Below are 17,011 nucleotides of genomic sequence, written 5' to 3'. Positions count from 1 at the left end.
CAGGGGTCTGTCTTTCTCTGCCCCTCTCTGTCTCTCTTCCTCTCTTGATTTCTCTCTGGCCTATCCAACAACAGCAGCTATAACAACAAGGGCAACAAAAGGGGAAAAATAGCCTCCAGGAGCAGTGGATTTGTAGTACAGCAATAACCCTGGAGGAAAAAAAAAAAGGAGGAGGAGGAAGAGAAGACAGCTGCTGGGAGTGGTGATGGATCTGCCATGTAGGCACTCAGTCCCAGCGGTAACCCCAGTGACAAAAACAAAAAAACACAAGGTTTGTAACTTCATGGTCTGTAACTTCAGAAGGTAGCAGCGACAAATCAGAAGATAAAAGGTGCAAATTATCAGAGAGGTTTACTGAAAATGCCAGTTGGGGATTGCTGAGGATGTAAGGCCCTGGAAAATGTGTGTGAGAGAGGAATCAGCCCGCCAAGGAAGAGAGACACCCCCTGCCTCCTGAAGACAGAAGCTGAGAAGATGGGGCAAAGGAGCCCTAAGGAAAAAGTACATCAAGACTTTCTCTGAATGGGGTGTGTTCAGCGGCTAAAGGGGACAAGGCGGATTTTTAACAAGAGGGTGATTAGAGTAATCCAGACACAATAAAGGCTGTTGAGCAGGAATACCACAACCATGCTCCAGGAATACTCATGTCTAGAAAGGAGCTTTCTAGTGATTTGGGGAAAAGGAAAAAACAAAACAAAAGAAGGAAAGAAAGAAAGAAAAGAAAAGAAAAGAAAAGAAAAGAAAAGAAAAGAAAAGAAAAGAAAAGAAAAGAAAACTACTTACATGGTTTAGGTGTAAGTGTGCCTGGCTGGCAATGTCATATATCACATTCCTCACACTTTTATCTTGATTCTTCTGTAGAAAATCCTCTTGTGAAACACCATGCTACATGGGGAAATAGATACTCTTTTTCAAAATATGTATGTATTTATTGGATCTAGAAATTGAGAGGAAGGAGGGAGGGAGGGAGAGAGAGAGAGAGAGAGAGAGATGTACAGTACTGCTTCACCACTTGTGAACATTTCATCCTGCAGGTGGAGACCAGGGACTTGAACCTGGATCCATAACCACTGTAACAAATGTGTTCAATCAGATGTGTCTGAAAATATTTATCCAATTATGAGACTAAAAGAACACTTAAAACTAATAGCACAAGAAAATGAATGAGGGGAGTCAGGCGGCAGCGCAGTGGGTTAAGCACACGTGGCGCAAAGAACCGGAGTAAGGATGCCGGTTTGAGCGAGCCCCTGGCCCCCCACCTGCAGGGGAGTCGCTTCACAGATGGTGAAGCAGGTCTGCAGGTGTCTATCTTTCTCTCCCCCTCTCTGTCTTCCCCTCCTCTCTCCATTTCTTTCTGTCCTATCTAACAATGACATCAATCACACAACAATAACTACAACAGTAAAACAACAAGGGCAACAAAAGGTAATAAATAAATTAAATAAATATTAAAAAAAAAAATGAAGGAAATTGAATATAGGGGCTGGGAGGTAGCACACCTGGTTAAGCCCACACATCACCACTGCGTAAGGACGCAGGTTCAACCCCCAAGTCCACACCTGTCTGGGGAAAGCTTAAGAAGTGGTGAAGCAGTGCGGCTGATCTCTTTCTTCCCCTTCCATCTCAATTTATCTCTGACTCGGTCAAACAAACAAACAAACAAATAAATAAACAAAACAATCTAAGTAATTAATATCATATAAAAACAGGATATAGAGTATAGTGTATAATTTGCATATGTATATGTCTGTGTATATGTATACACACATGAACACCAGAACACTATGCATTGAGAAAATAATTAACAACTGTAGGTAGAATAAGAATACATACATAAGAAACCAAGCATACCTATATCTAAAAGAACAAAGGGTTGTGAATTCCTCAGAGGAAAAACAAGTTTTCATAAGCTACATTCTTTTTTAATGAGTCACTTCCACCTTTCAAGTCAGAGAAGGGACTAATGTGAACACTAGAAAGAATTACTGTAATTGCTTGAAAGGAGGAAAGGCATCAGCATGAAGCAACACCAAGTGAGTCTGGGAGGTCTATGGACCTTCTTACTCATAGTTCCCCAGAGATCAATCACCCCTCACAGAAGTCTGACTACAGAACTGTGGAGCAAAAATGCAGTAAGCATTTGCTTCAAGGTAATTCACGACCTGAACAGATATAAGAACCAAGCTGTAACTTCTCTCCCCATATTCCTGAAGGGATATGACTAGAGGGTATAGATAATATGCTTACCAGCATGCAAATATCCATGGGGAGGAACACCTTTCTTCTGCTCCCATGATAGGGTGTTGCTCTCAGACAGGTAACAATGCCTTGTGCTTTTCCAATGTGACTTGCAGCATGATCTGCATGGATATCCTTTACACCTGTGATTTCAGAAATTAAACAGGGTTGCTCTTTCTTTTAAAATACAGAGCAAAAATCACACAGGGATAGCACCTAAACACCTCATAGTAGTAGCAGTTGTTCTCTCTGAAAAACAGGATTTATGAGGGCCAGACTGGGCATAAATAAAGCTAACAGGTTTCTGAACTCCAGCTTTTAAATAACAGTTTTCGGGAGTCAGACTACCGGGTAGCACAGCGGGTTAAAGTACATGTGGCGAAAAGCACAAGGATCGGCATGAAGATCCCGGTTCGAGCCCCCCCCCCTCCCCCCACCTTCAGGGGAGTCGCATCACAGGCAATGAAGCAGGTCTGTAGGTGTCTTTCTCTCCCCCTCTGTCTTCCCCTCCTCTCTCCATTTCTCTGTCCTATCCAACAACGACGACATCAACAACAATAATAACTACAACAATAAAAACAAGGGCAACAAAAAGGAAATAAATAAATATTAAATGGCAGTTTTCTACAGACTACCAACACCAAGAATATATCTGGAATTTTAATTAGCATGGGAAAAAACAAGTCTTCCACTTATTCTCCTAAGTGCAATTTTCTTCTTCTTCTTTTTTAATACTTATTTAGGTGGGAAGCCGGGGCTCGAACCAGGATCCTTACGCCAGTCCCTGCACTTTGTGCCACCTGCGCTTAACCTGCTGCACTACTGCCAGACTCATTTTCATATGACCTCATTCTAAGTACACACTCCAGGACCATTCTGATCTTTGCTTCCCCCTTTCATTATGGTGGCAAACATGTCAGCAAGGGTACAGGCAGAACAGGCCTGGGAAATTTAGTAGGGACCTAAATACTGTTCTTTAATAGAGTGACATAAAGATATATTACCTTCCTCAAATGGAAGGTATTATACTAGTCCTGAGTAATCCCCACATCACCATACTCAATGTAATAAAACTATATCAGCTTTAGGACAAAGTCAAGGGATAAAAATTATTATCTAAGTTACTCTATATAAAATTAAAAAAATAAATAAAAATAAAATAAAGTAAAATTAAAAAACCTGATCCTGGGTTTCAGCACAACTTCCACCTCCCCAAAAGGGAAAAAAACAAGCAAACAAAACAAATAAACAAAAAAAACCTCACCAAAACTTTAAGTCTGGACATGGGCCTTCCACATTTTAGAAGATATTTATATATAAAAAAAAAAAAGTAAGTAAAATCATCTACCATTATCAATTGGTGAATTACAACAATTCCACAAAGTTGTTAAAGTATTTTTATGAGGGTGAGTACTCTAATTAGCCTGCACTCCAAAGAAAGATTTAAGTTCCCCTTCTCACCCAAAAGGAAAAGCAAAAAAAACTGTTCTTTTACATATGGTGCAAAGAAGCCTTTGGTGTCGATTTGCTTGGTTAGATTATCAGATTATGAAAGGATAAGGTCTGAAAGACATATATATATATATATATATATATATTTTTTTTTTTTTTTGCCTCCAGGGTTATTGCTGGGGCTTGGTGTCTGCACCACGAATCCACTGCTCCCGGAGGCCATTTTTCCTATTTTGTTGCCCTTGTTGTTGTGGTTATTATTATTCTTGTCACCGATGTCATTGTTGTTGGATAGGACAGAGAGAAATGGAGAGAGGTGGGGAAGACAGAGAAGGGGAGAGAAAGATTGGGGGTTCGGTGGTAGCGGAGCGGGTTAAGCACACGTGGCACAAAGCGCAAGGACCAGTCTTAAGGATCCCGGTTCCAGCCCCCGGCTCCCCACCAGCAGGGGAGTCACTTCACAGGTGGTGAAGCAGGTCTGCAGGTGTCTGTCTTTCTTTCCCCTCTCTGTCTTCCCCTCCTCTCTCCATTTCTCTCTGTCCTATCCAACAATGACATCAACAACAATAACTACAACAACAATAAAACAAGGGCAACAAAAGAGAAAATAAATTTTAAAAATATTTAAAAAGAAAAAAAGAAAGATAGATACCTGCAGACCTGTTTAACCGCCCGTGAAATGACCCCCACCCCTGCAGGTGGGGAGCTGGGAGCTGGAACACAGGTCCTTGTACTTCACACCGTGTGCTTAACCTGCTGCGCTACTGCCCAACTCCCTGAAAGATATATTCTTTCAAGAAGAAAAGCAAGGGGGCTAGGCAGTAGTGCATCTGGTTAAGTGCACATAGTGCTACGCACACAGAACAGAACAAGGGCTTGAGTTCGAGCTCCCACTCCCTCACCCCAACTACAACAGAGACCCTTCTCCTTCTTTCTTGTCTCCACCTAGCCTCTCAATTTCTATCATATCGAGAAAAAAAAAGGGGGGGCCACCAGGAGCCATGGATTCTTAGTGCCAGATAACCCTGGAAGAAAAAAAAAAAATAAGCAAAGTTTAAGAACTTACCCAATACTTCTAAAGTTAAATAAAGAAGAGAGCTCTGTGTGTTTTCAGCATAATTTTCCAGTTCCTGGATATTACGGTAAGTTTTGTCTTCCAAATTTTTTTCCTAAAGTTAAATAAAATGCAAAGGTTTGCGGAATTATTAATAGTTTATATTTTAAAGTCATTGTGTGAAACTATCTGCCTGTGATCTCATCATTTTGTAAATCATTATTAAATCACTAAAAAAAAAATTTTTTTAATTAAAGTTACTGCTTCTTACCCTAAATAACTAAATAAGAAAGAGTAGAAATGTTTAATGTACAGAGTAAAATATTGAAGTTCGGGAGTTGGGCTGTAGCACAGCGGATTAAGCGCAGATGGCGCAAAGCGCAAGGACCAGTGTAAGGACCCTGGTTTGAGCCCTTGGCTCCCCACCTGCAGGGGAGTCACTTCACAGGCGGTGAAGCAGGTCTGCAGATGTCTGTCTTTCTTTCCCCTCTCTGTCTTCCCCTCCTCTCTCCATTTCTCTCTGTCCTATCCAACAACGACGACAACAATAATAACTACAACAATAAAAAACAAGGGCAACAAAAAGGGAATAAATAAATAAATAAATATTTTTAAAAAAATATTGAAGTTCACTTTGGTGATTTTAGTTCTGCAGTCAAGAGTCTTACGGAATTGTTTTTCTTTGACTTTCTCCCCTTGTGTTGTTTCTATATATACCATGTATAATAGAAATCAACTGTTATTTATCCTTCTCTTTCTGGAGTATTTCACCTCACACGATCCCTTCCAGTTGTAGCAAAGGGCAATATTTCACCTTTTCTCACAGATGAACAATACTGCATTGTGTGTGTGTGTGTGTGTGTGTGTGTATATATGTGTGTGTGTGTGTTTGTAGTGGCAAACACAGCTATAGATATAGATACTACAGCTTCCTTTTTTTTTTTTTTTTTTTTGCCTCCAGAGTTATCACTGAGGCTCAGTGCCTGCACTACAAATCCACTGTTCCTGGAGGCTATTTTTCCCATTTGTTGCTCTTTTGTTGCACTTGTAGTGGTTATTGTTGTCATAGATGTTGTTATTGGATAGGACAGAGAGAAATCAAGAGAGGAGGGGAAGACAGAGAGAAGGAAAGAAAGATAGACACCTGCAGACCTGCTTCACCACTTGCGAAGCGATCCCCCTGGGGGCTCAAGCCGGGATCCTTATGCCGGTCCTTGTGCTTCGCGCCACGTGCACTGTGGATGTAATCTTACATGCTTATGCCTGGGTGGCTGTCTTTGTCTGTCCAAGTGTGGGGGTAGGGACTGAGTCAGGGCCATGCAGCAAAGGGAGATGAGGAAAGTGACATAGCTGTACAAAAGTTCCTTCCCCCAAAGTATAAATACACATTAATATGTTAATGTTAAACATTTCTTCTTTGAAACAATAGCTTAAAGGTTGATAAGGAAGAAAAAAAGGAAAGCTTATACAATTTCAACTTACTCTTTCATCAATGATTTTCACAAGCCATCTTTTAGTCAGACGGTGTCTTTTGACAGCCTGAAAAGCAAAAGTATTACTGTAACTTTTTATAAAGTACTAGGAATGGCTTCTGTAGACCTGCATAAAACAAACAAACCAATTAAAAAACCAGGTTAAGGGTACATTTTCAGTAACTTATCACCAGATAGACAGCTGTGTTAAAGAAATATCAAGGGAGGGAGTCGGGCGGTAGCACAGCATGTTAAGCGCACGTGGCGCAAAAAACGCAAGGACCGGCTTAAGGATCCTGGTTCGAGCCCCCGGCTCCCCACCTGCAGGGGAGTCACTTCACAGGCAGTGAAGCAGGTCTGCAGGTGTCTGTCTCTCCTCCTCTCTGTCTTCCCCTCCTCTCTCCATTTCTCTCTGTCCTATCCAACAACGACGACAACAATAACAACAACAATAACTACAACAATAAAGCAACAAGGGCAACAAAAGGGAATAAATAAATAGAAAAAAAAAAAAAAGAAATATCAAGGGAAAAGAAAACTTTACAAGTAAGGATAATATATACAAAACTTTTCTGTTAATCTGTCTTTTCTTATACCATTAGTAATTTAATGATTCTACTTTCAAAATAAGAATACCTACCGTGAGCTGAATGGTGCCAAACCTGGTAGAGTGCACATGCTACTATCCACAAAGACCCAGGTTCAAGCTCCTGGTCCCCATCTGCAGGGGAAAAGCTTTGCAAGCAGTGGAGCAGAGCTATAGGTGTCTCCTCAAACTCTCTCCCTTTCTATGTCCATCTCTCACCCTCTATCACTGTCTAAACCTGGAACAACTTGAACACAAAAATAATTAATGAATCTATAGCAATAATTAATGAGGTCAGACACTGGTGAACCTGGTAGAGCTCCCATGTTACCATGTGGAAGGACCTGGGTTCAAGCCTCTAGTGCTGGGGGGGTGGGGGGAATGGTGAGTCTTTATAAGCCAAGGAGCAGTGCTGCACGTCTCTCTTTCTCTCACACCGCCCCTGCATCTGTCTCTTTCTCTAGAAGAAAAAAAGGGGGCTAGTAAATAGCTCACTTGGATAGTGCACTGCCTGTACCATGCCCATGACCCAGTTCAAGCCTGACTCCCTGCCACCACCACATTAAAGAAAGGTTTAGTGCTGTGGTCTCTTTCACTCTCACAAAAGCTGGGGACCGGCCGGGCAGTGCACCAGGATAAACACACATAGTACAAAGCACAAGGACCTGCATTAGGATCACAGTTCAAACCCACCCCCCTGTGCTCCCCACCTGTAGGGAGGTCGCTTCACAAGAAGTGAAGCAGATCTGTAGATGTCTATTTTTCTTTCTCCCTCTCAATTTCTCTCTGTCCTATCCTATAAGAAAATTGGGGGAAAAATAGCCTCCAGAAGCAGTGAAGGCACTGAGCCCCACCAATAACCCTGGTGGCAAGAACAAGCAAACAACTCTTTCCCTTAGTAGAATGTCAAGTGTCAATTGGTAAACATCTCTCCCTTTCCTCACAATTTCTCCTGTCCTCTAATTAGTTAGTTAAAGGAAAATCTGGCTTTCCATGTCATTTCTTAACCAAGTCCAGGATCTTCCATGTAAATCTTAGCATGAGGTGGCCACTGCAGTTAGGTTTGTGTGTAAATTAGTAACTAGAAAGAATCTCTTGATTTTAGAGAAACATTTCTCCAAATGTTTTTAGAGAATTTCTCTTGTTGACCTAGACTGAAGTACTCTGTGTGAGATGAAATGAGGTGAACTAATCTAATACAGCTCCCTGTCTACTTTTCTCTTAGTCTGTGGTGTGGGGGCTAGAATTTCCATCTTTATTAGAGGTCTGTGAAATTCAGCTGCCAGAGCTGGGTAGGGGTGCACCTGGCTGAGCATACATGTTATCATTCAAAAGGCCCTGGTCCCCACCAGACGGGGGAAAGTTTCACAACTGGTGAAGCAGTGCTACAAGTGCCTCCTCTCTCTTCCTCTCTCTCCCTCTCTCTCCACCTGTCGGGTTGTGCCTCAGAGGAGAGATAGAGGAGATCCGGAGCAAAGAGGGAACACAAATCTTTATTCGCACAGGCACCTCAGAGTTGGGTGAGAGCACAGCAGTTCGGGCCATGTGGACCTAGCAAAAATGGCCGCCTCACACAGCACCCTTCCCTGAGTCTAATCACCAAATTGAAAAGCGGGCAAGAGAGCGAGGGGCAGAAGAAGAAGGGCTTTTATGGGAGAAAGTCAGGACGTGACTGGCTAGGAAACAAGGCACTCAGGGATAGGATAATGGGAAGGGGGAGGAGTAAACAAAGCACTCCAACTATCCGGGGAACTGACAATGCCCTGAGGGGACAACATGGCTCTGCACAATTTCCCAGCATCTCCCCCTTTCCTTTTACCTAATGGCCACAGCATAGGAAATTTAGAGTGGAGCAGGCTTAAATGTTTTTTAAGGAATACCTTGCTCAGGTGGGGAGATGTAGGATGCTTTTGTGGGAGAGGGAAGGCTTACATCCACCTCCTCCTTCCTTTTTTAGTTTCTGTCTCTATCCAACAAATAAGTGAATAAAAAAAGAAACTGGGCTGCCTTGCTGGCGGCACAGAGCTAAAGGGATACCACTGTCACACTCTGAAGGGCTTCTGTCACATTCATTCTAACAGTGGGACACAGGTCAGTGATGAAGGCACCTCATTCCTTCTCTCTCTCTCATTTTTCTTTTTCTTATTTTTTAATGGTTTCTAATTCTCTTTATTTATTGGAGAGAGACAGCCAGAAATCAAGAAGGTAAGAATAGATAGAAAAGGAAAGAGACAGAGAGAACATGCAGCACTGCTTCACCACTCCCAAAGCTTTCCCACTACAGGTGGGAACTGGGGGCTCAAGCCTGGGTCCTTGCACTTTGTAACATATGCGCTTAGCCACGTGTGCCACCACCAAGCCCTGCTCTCTCTCTCTCTGTTTTTTTTAATTAATATATATTTATTTAGTCCCTTTTGTTTGTTTTATTGTTGTAGTTATTATTGTGGTTACTGATGTCATCGTTGTTGGACAGGACAGAGAGAAATGGAGAGAGGAGGGGAAGACAGAGAGGGGGAGAGAAAGACAGACACCTGCAGACCTGCTTCACCGCCTGTGAAGCGACTCCCCTGCAGGTGGGGAACCAGGGGGATCGAACCAGGATCCTTATGCTGGTCCTTGCGCTTTGTGCCACATGTGCTTAACCTGCTGTGCTACCGCCCGACTCCCCTCTCTCTAATGTTTTATTTATTAATGAGAGCAATAAGAGGAAAGAGAGAAAGATCCAGACATCACACTGGTATATGTGCTACCAGGAATCGAACTCAGGACTTTATACTTGAGAGTCCAATGCTTTATCCACTGTGTCATGTCCTGGACCATTCATTCTTTTTTCTCTGTTCATATTTGAGCGTATTTTTTTTTAAGATTTTATTTTTATTTATGAGAAAGATAGGAGGAGAGAGAAAGAACCAGACATCACCCTGGCGCATGTGCTGCCAGGGATGGAACTTGAGACCTCATGCTTGAGAGTCCAAAGCTTTACCACTGCACTACCTCCAAGACCACTTGAGCGTATTTCTAAACACCAAAAAGTATGTCCAAATAACAGTTCTTTTAAAAAAATATTTTTATTTATTTATTATTGGATAGAGACAGAGAGAAATTGAGATGGAGGGTCAGGTAGAGAGGGAGAGGAGACAGAGAAAAACCAGCACCCTTGCTTCACCACTCATAAAGCTTTCCAACTGCAGGTGGGGAGCAGGGGCTTGAACCGGGGTCCCTGTGCACCGTGATGTGTACGTTCAAACAGGTGCACCACCGCTTGGCCCCTCCAAATAACATCCTTATAAGAGAATAATAGCCTTTTTTTTTTTTTCTTTTTACCTTCCACAGTTCAATGGCCACAGGCTGGTGTGGTGGATTGTCACAGTATATGTCCTCCACAGTTTTCTTCCAAAATTGCATTCGCATCAGTCCAATTGTTTTCTCAGAGACTGAATCCCTAACCTGTAAATACAATTACAGACATTCTAACACACACATAGTATATAGTCTCAAGAATCAATACTTGTTACTGCATTCAGAATGATACAACTGAGTCACAAACTAAGTTTATTTCTGCTTATGTCTTTCACTTTTCCTTGAAGATACAAATGTGTTAAATTAGCATGAATAGTTTCTCGGTAAAAGTTGCAAATTTTTTGGTTGCTTAATAAAATATATATATATCCTCCAGAGTTATCACTGGGACTTAGTGTCTGCACTACGAATCCACACTGCTCCTGACAGCCTTTATTTTTATTTATTATTTTTCCCTTTTGTTGCCCTTGTTTTTTATTGTTGTTGTAGTTACTATTGTTTATGTTGATGTCATCGTTGTTAGATAGAACAGAGAAATGGAGAGACGAGGGAAAGAGAGACTGAAAGATAGACACCTGCTGACCTGCTTCACTGCCTATGAAGTGACCCCCCACCCCCACAGGTGGGGAGCCGGGGGCTGGAACCGGGATCCTTAAACTGGCCCCTGCGTTTCGCGCCACATGTGCTTAACCAGCTGCACTACCGGCTGACTCCCCCCTCCTTTTTTTAATTGGATATGATAGAGAAATTGAGAGAGGAGGGGGAGATACAGAAAGGGAGAGAAAGGTAAGACACCTGCAGACCTGCTTCTCCATTTATGAAGTGACCCCAAACTGGGGTCCCTGTGCTAATACTATATGTACTTAACCACCTGGTGCACCAACACCCAACCCCACTCCCCAAAAAGATATTTTTAAGGGACTACACATAAAACATGAGAGAATCTTCTTAGGAAATATACATTCAGGTTTATAGGCATAAGAAGAGCCACAATACAGTCAGCTCTAAAATGATTCATACAAGGAGAGAAGTGTGTACATACATTCATACAAAAATGCTACATCAAAGTGTGTACTAATACTTTTCTGGGCTTCCATTCCAAAATTAAAATCTCAATGAGGGGAATCGGGTGGTAGCGCAGCAGGTTAAGCACACGTGGCGTGAAGCACAAGGACCTGTGTAAGGATCCCAGTTTGAGCCCCCAGCTCTCCACCTGTAGGGGAGTTGCTTCACAGGTGGTGAAGCAGGTCTGCAGGTGTCTTTCTCTCCCCCTCTCTGTCTTCCCCTCCTCTTTCCATTTCTCTCTGTCCTATCTAACAACAATGACATCAATAACAACAACAATAACTACAACAATAAAAAATTTTAAAAAACAAGGGCAACAAAAGGGAAAATAAAATAAGTATTAAAATTTTTTTTTAAAAATCTCAATGAAAAAAGTGCTTAGAAAAACTCCTAGATAGATGTGAATTCAGCAGCACCTTGCAACGTCTAGGAGCACCATGCATGAGAGGTGCTATGGTGTCTCTCCTCTCTCTGTATCCACCCTTCCTCTCTCCTCAGGTCTTTCTTTAAAAAAATATTTTAAAAAAGCATTAGCCAGGAGCAACTGTATTTTTAGAAACAGTAAGATCATTAACTAGTTTTACTTTTGGAATTGAATGATTTAACTGAAGAGCAAGAAAAAGTATAGAACCCTAAACACACCTTAACAAACAAATCACAGCGATTTCTCTTTATTGCTCAGTATTATGCATCCATATTTTTGCAAATAATTAAGATAGCTTAATACCAGCCTGAGCCAGTTCCACATTGAAGGCCCTCAGCGCGAAGACAGAGTTTCTGAATTCTGCAGGGAACAGCAAAGAACATAAGTAACCTTCATAATCTCGTGTCCTAAAAATAAAGAGGCAAAAGGAAAAAAAAGAGTTACTTTTTACTTTCAAAGCTATACCTACAAAAAAAATAGCAGGCAAATTAACTGAAAACAATGCATCAGTTTAAAAATAGACTTGAACTCACTAATATTTTATACCTGTTTCTCTTTTTTTTAATGCCTTTTAAAAATAATTATCTTGTGGTCCGGGAGGTGGCGCAGTGGTAAAGCTTTGGACTCTCAAGCATGAGGTCCTGAGTTCCATCCCCGGCAGCACATGTGCCACAGTGATGTATGGCTCTTTCTCTCTCCTACTATCTTTCTCATAAATAAATAAAATCTATAAATAAATAAATAAATAAAAATAAAATAATAATTATCTTTATTTATTTATTGGTTAGAGACAGCCAGAAATCAAGAGGGAAGGGGGTGATAGAGGAGAGAGACAGAGAGACACCTGATAACACTGCTTCACCGCTTGCAAAGCTTTCCCCCTGCAGGTGGAGACAGGTCTTGACCTGGGTCTTTGTGTATTGTAACATGTGCACTTGCGGGGCTAGATGGCATAATGGTTATGCAGACAGACTCTCATGCCTGAGACCCTGAAGGCCCAGGTTCAATCCCCCACACCACTATAAACCAGAGCTGAGTGGTGCTCTGGTAAAAAAAAACAAACAACAACAACAAAAAAAAAAACGTGCACTCAACCAGGTGCACCACCACCGGGTCTTCCTGTTTCTCTACAATTACAAAAATATATCTGTCCCCCCTTTCGAAAAGAATTGCTCTTTATTCACTTTATTCATTTTGACTTAAATAGGATTTACAATTTTGTTTCAGTATCACTTTAGTTTTAGTAAGAATTCAAATGAGCTACAGAAATAGAATTCAAATTATTAATAGTTCCCCCCAAATTAGCTCCATCAAATATTGGTATGGACATATAATTTTTAACATATGAAAAAATGGAGAACAGATAAGATAAGAGAGAAGACATATATCTAAAACCTTGCACGAATTATTTCAGAGGTCAAATCTTTCAAAGCAATGGACAAGTAGAAGCAAGAAATTCTAACCTTTGTCTCATTCATTTTTTTTTGAAAGTCCTTACCAAGCATGTCAGTGCCAGCATTTTCACATACACCATGCATTTGATCCTCAAAACCAGGTTATAAAGTAATAAGAATTCATTCACAAACACAGAAACAGCTGACTGTTAAGAGTAATTTTCCCTAGAGTTAGTATTGATAAACTCAGGCTGATCTGATCAGACTGATCTATCAGAAAAATCCCATCATTTTAACATATCAGTAGAGTGAATAGCATTTCACATGGACAAATTAAGTTTCTGGTCATTTATAGGTAACAGATTTGAGAAAAGCTATCATGTAAATTCACAGATTACTACAAGAATACACATGAAATTAGCAAAAGTGATTATTCACTTCTGGATAAGGAAGTCAGGACATCATTATCAAAGAAAAAGTGCACCAGACAACTGGGAATGAAATTTTGGTGGTTCTAGTTTTTTTTTTACTAGTGATTTAATAATGATGAACAAGATTATAAGATAACAGGGGTACAATTCCAGACAGTTTCCACCACCAGAGTTCTGTGTCCCATCCCCTCCACTGGAAACTTCCCTATTCTTTTGTATTTTGAATTCTTCTCATCAAAAGATGAATTTAAAATGCAGTAGCCCCCTCTTTATATAAAGTTCACTTTCCTTGGTCTCAGCTGACTGGGCTATGATCCACTATATACAATATTTTTGGAGAAAATTAAATACACCACATTCAAGCAACTTTATTCTACTATTAGTTACTATGCTATTATTAGTTACTATCATCAATCTTTTTACTGTGTCTAAAATATAAATCACACTTTATCAGGCATGTGCCTACACAAATAAATAAATAGAGTTCTGTACTCTCTGTAGTCTTGGGCATCCACTGGAGATCTCAGAATATAGTTTCTTGTTAAGGGGTAAATACTCTGCTTAAAAAAAAATGTAAGCTTTCTGCAGTTTTTGATTTTGACAGTTCTTAATGCTCTGATATCCACAATTATCATTTTGTTTCTGTCAACAAGACAGAAAGATAGGGCACCTGTTTTGGCTGTGGCATGACCCAAGTTGTGAGATACAGGACAACTACTGCACAGGGGAGAAAGCTTAAGTGCTATATTTTCCCTGTTTCCTCTGTCTTTAACTCAACAATCTGTCCAGAGCAGTGGAGTCAAGCCATCAAAGAAAAAAGGTGGAACCAGGCACCTAGTTGAGTGCACATGCTACAATGCACAAGGATCTGGGTTCACGTCCCCAGTCCCCATCTGCAGGGGGAAAGCTTCACAAGTGGTGAAGCAGGGTGGCAGGTATGTCACTGTCTCTCTCCCTCTCTACTTCCCCCTTCCTCTCAATTTCTGGCTATATCTGTCCAATAAATGAAGATAATTTAAAGAAAAAAAGGTAATCAACAATAAATATGGTATATGTGACACTTATCTTGAAGAGATGTAAAAGTGTATCCCTGTGATAACAATCCTATAAATCAGCATTTTCTCAATAAAGTGATTTTTTTAAAAATGGGGAACACTATAAAAAAAATAGGTACTTAAAAACAAAGCACTGGCTCACCAAATTCAGCAAATAAATAAATAAATAAATCCAAAAATGGGGAGAAGATATGAACAGAGTATTCACCAAAGAAGAGATCTGAAAGGCCAGCAGACATATGAAAAAGTGTTCCAAGATATTGTCAGAGAAATGCAAATACAGACAACAATGAGATACCACTTCACCCCTGTGAGAATGTCATCCATCAGAAGGAATAGCAACAGCAAATGCTGGAGAGGTTGCAGGGTTGAAGGAATCCTCCTTGCATTGCAGGTGGGAATGTAAATTGGTCCAAGCCCTGTGGAGGACACTATGAAGAATTCTCAGAAGGCTAGAAATGGACCTACCCTATGACCTAGAAATCTCTCTTCTAAACATACTCATTCAAAAAGGTCTGAATACCTTTATGTGTATACAATTTGCAATAATCGCCAAATCTTGGAAGCAACCTACAGGAGTGGCTAAGAAAGTTGTGGCATATATACACAATGGAATACTACTCAGCTATTAATAATGGTGAATTCTGGGGTCCGGTAGTAGCCCAGTGGATTAAGTGCACATGGCGCAAAGCGCAAGGACCGGCATAAGGATCCCAGCTTGAGCCCCGGGCTCCCCACCTGCAATGGGGTCGCTTCACAAGCGGTGAAGTAGGTCTGAAGTTGTCTATCTCTCTCCCCCTCTCTTGTCTTCCCCTCCTCTCTCCATTTCTCTCTGTCCTATCCTAACAACAACGACATCAATAACAATAATAACCACAATGATAAAACAAGGGCACAAAAAGGGAAAAAATAGCCTCCAGGAGCAGTGGATTCGTGGTGCTGATGGTGCAAGCACCGAGCCCCTGCAATAACCCTGGAGGAAAAAAAGAATGGTGAATTCACCTTCTTCATCTCCTCTTGGATGAAACTTGAAGGAATCATGGTAAGTGAGATAAGCCAGAAAGAGAAGGATGAGTATGGGATGATGGACAAAAGTTGAGAAAATAAGAAAAGAAAGGGAGAACATAAGCAGAACTGGAATTGGGCTTAGTTTATTGCATGAAAGTAAAGGACTGGGTGGGAGGCTGGCTTTCAGGTCCTGGTGCAAGATAGTGGAGGAGGACCTAGGCTGGGGGTGAAAATGTTCTGCAGAAAATTGAGAAATTTTACACATGTGTCAACAACTGTATTTACTGTAAAACATTAATCCCCCAATAAAATAAAAAGAAAAAAGGGGGAGAAAAGCACAGGTATTAACCCTATCAAATTCAAGGTCCTTTAATTACTCTAGTATTTCTTATAAATCATTGAAGCAAAAGTACCTTGAGCCTTTTCTGCCCTCCAAGGAGTCAGATGGCCAGTGAGGGACCAGCCATCCTCCCTGAAGTCAGGATTCCAAGGCAGGCCCCTATCCAACTGGGACCTGATTTCATACAACGACACAAACGACTGACATGTGTCAGGCTTTTCTAGATTCAACAAAGTCAAGCTCCTAACTTCTTCAGGCTAGTCTACTGAACCTCGGCTTAATTCCATTTTCTCGAAACCTTATTTTCACACCTGTAAAGTGAGTCAATAACGGCTTACAGTATATCTCACTGCCCTTGCTTGGTGTCAAGCATCGTTGCTAATGTCTCAAGCCTCTTAACCCTAAATGATAGGTCTGTCCGTCCGTCCTAAGTACGATACAATTATGTAAATTACCTATAAGCTACGCCGCGTCGTGACTGACACAGAACTCGGCTACTTACTGTGACAATTAAAATTAATGACCAGTCATCTTGCAAACTTGATAAAAGCTGTGGGTGCAAAAACATTTAATGAGGCTAACAGGAAGGTTGAGGCAAGATGACGTGCGTGTGCGTGAGCGTGTGCGTGAGCGGAGGCGGGAACTCGACCACAAAGTCGCTGCCCGGGTGCAGGGGATGCTGTCCCCTCGCACAGCCCGCACGGAGCCCCCTGAGCGTGCACACAAATCCCCCCGGGGCCCCTTGCTCACCGCAGCAGCTCCAGGCAGTAGCGGTCAGTGCCGGTGGCGCCGGATCCGCAGGCCGCAGCCACGCTCCTCCCGGACCCCGCTGGCCCGGGGAGCGGCCGCGAAAGCGCCCAGAGGCCCCGCGGCGGCCGGCGGCGGCCCAGAGCCAAGATGCCCAGCCCTAGGGGGCCCCACGCCGAGCCCAGCCCGGAGGCCGCCATGACACCCGCAGCCTGTGCCCTTTGACCTTGGGCGGTCGCTCGAGGCCACGCCCCTAGGTGGGCGGGTCCGCGCGACAAGTGTCTCTGCCGCTCTCTGCACCTGGGTACCCCCTCCTAAATCTGGCCCTTCCGGTCCCTTTCCCGGTCCTTAGAAGGATTTATCAGAGTAGGAGGATAAGGGCATACTGTTGTTGTTTTTGATTTCTTTATTGGGGAATTAATGTTTTACATACAACAGTAAATAC

General features: G+C 41.9%; 1 protein-coding gene across 5 annotated transcripts in view; it reads right to left on the bottom strand.

Annotated features, from left to right (window-relative positions):
• Nucleotides 1–16,803, bottom strand: part of NDUFAF6 (NADH:ubiquinone oxidoreductase complex assembly factor 6) — a 22,227-nt gene extending 5,424 nt beyond the window's left edge. The window contains exons 1-8 of one of the 5 annotated variants that reach the window (XM_060195970.1): nucleotides 16,570–16,705; nucleotides 15,893–15,993; nucleotides 11,895–11,998; nucleotides 10,127–10,249; nucleotides 6,227–6,283; nucleotides 4,757–4,859; nucleotides 2,248–2,381; nucleotides 784–885 (exon numbers count right to left, since the gene is read on the bottom strand). In XM_060195970.1, coding sequence (XP_060051953.1) covers nucleotides 784–885; nucleotides 2,248–2,381; nucleotides 4,757–4,859; nucleotides 6,227–6,283; nucleotides 10,127–10,249; nucleotides 11,895–11,915 — 540 coding nt within the window. In that variant the 5' untranslated portion in view covers nucleotides 11,916–11,998; nucleotides 15,893–15,993; nucleotides 16,570–16,705. Of the gene's footprint in view, nucleotides 1–783; nucleotides 886–2,247; nucleotides 2,382–4,756; nucleotides 4,860–6,226; nucleotides 6,284–10,126; nucleotides 10,250–11,809; nucleotides 12,001–15,892; nucleotides 15,994–16,569 lie in introns of those variants that run through there. The other 4 variants (XM_007532187.3, XM_060195969.1, XM_060195971.1 and 1 more) reach the window with 4 other exon arrangements.
• Nucleotides 16,804–17,011: the final 208 nt, after the last annotated feature.

This window comes from Erinaceus europaeus, chromosome 8, assembly GCF_950295315.1.
Source record: "Erinaceus europaeus chromosome 8, mEriEur2.1, whole genome shotgun sequence".
In the NCBI taxonomy this organism is placed as follows: domain Eukaryota; kingdom Metazoa; phylum Chordata; class Mammalia; order Eulipotyphla; family Erinaceidae; genus Erinaceus; species Erinaceus europaeus.
The sequence above is the reverse complement of the archived record's forward strand: the minus strand, read 5'-3'. Positions and strand labels throughout refer to the sequence as shown.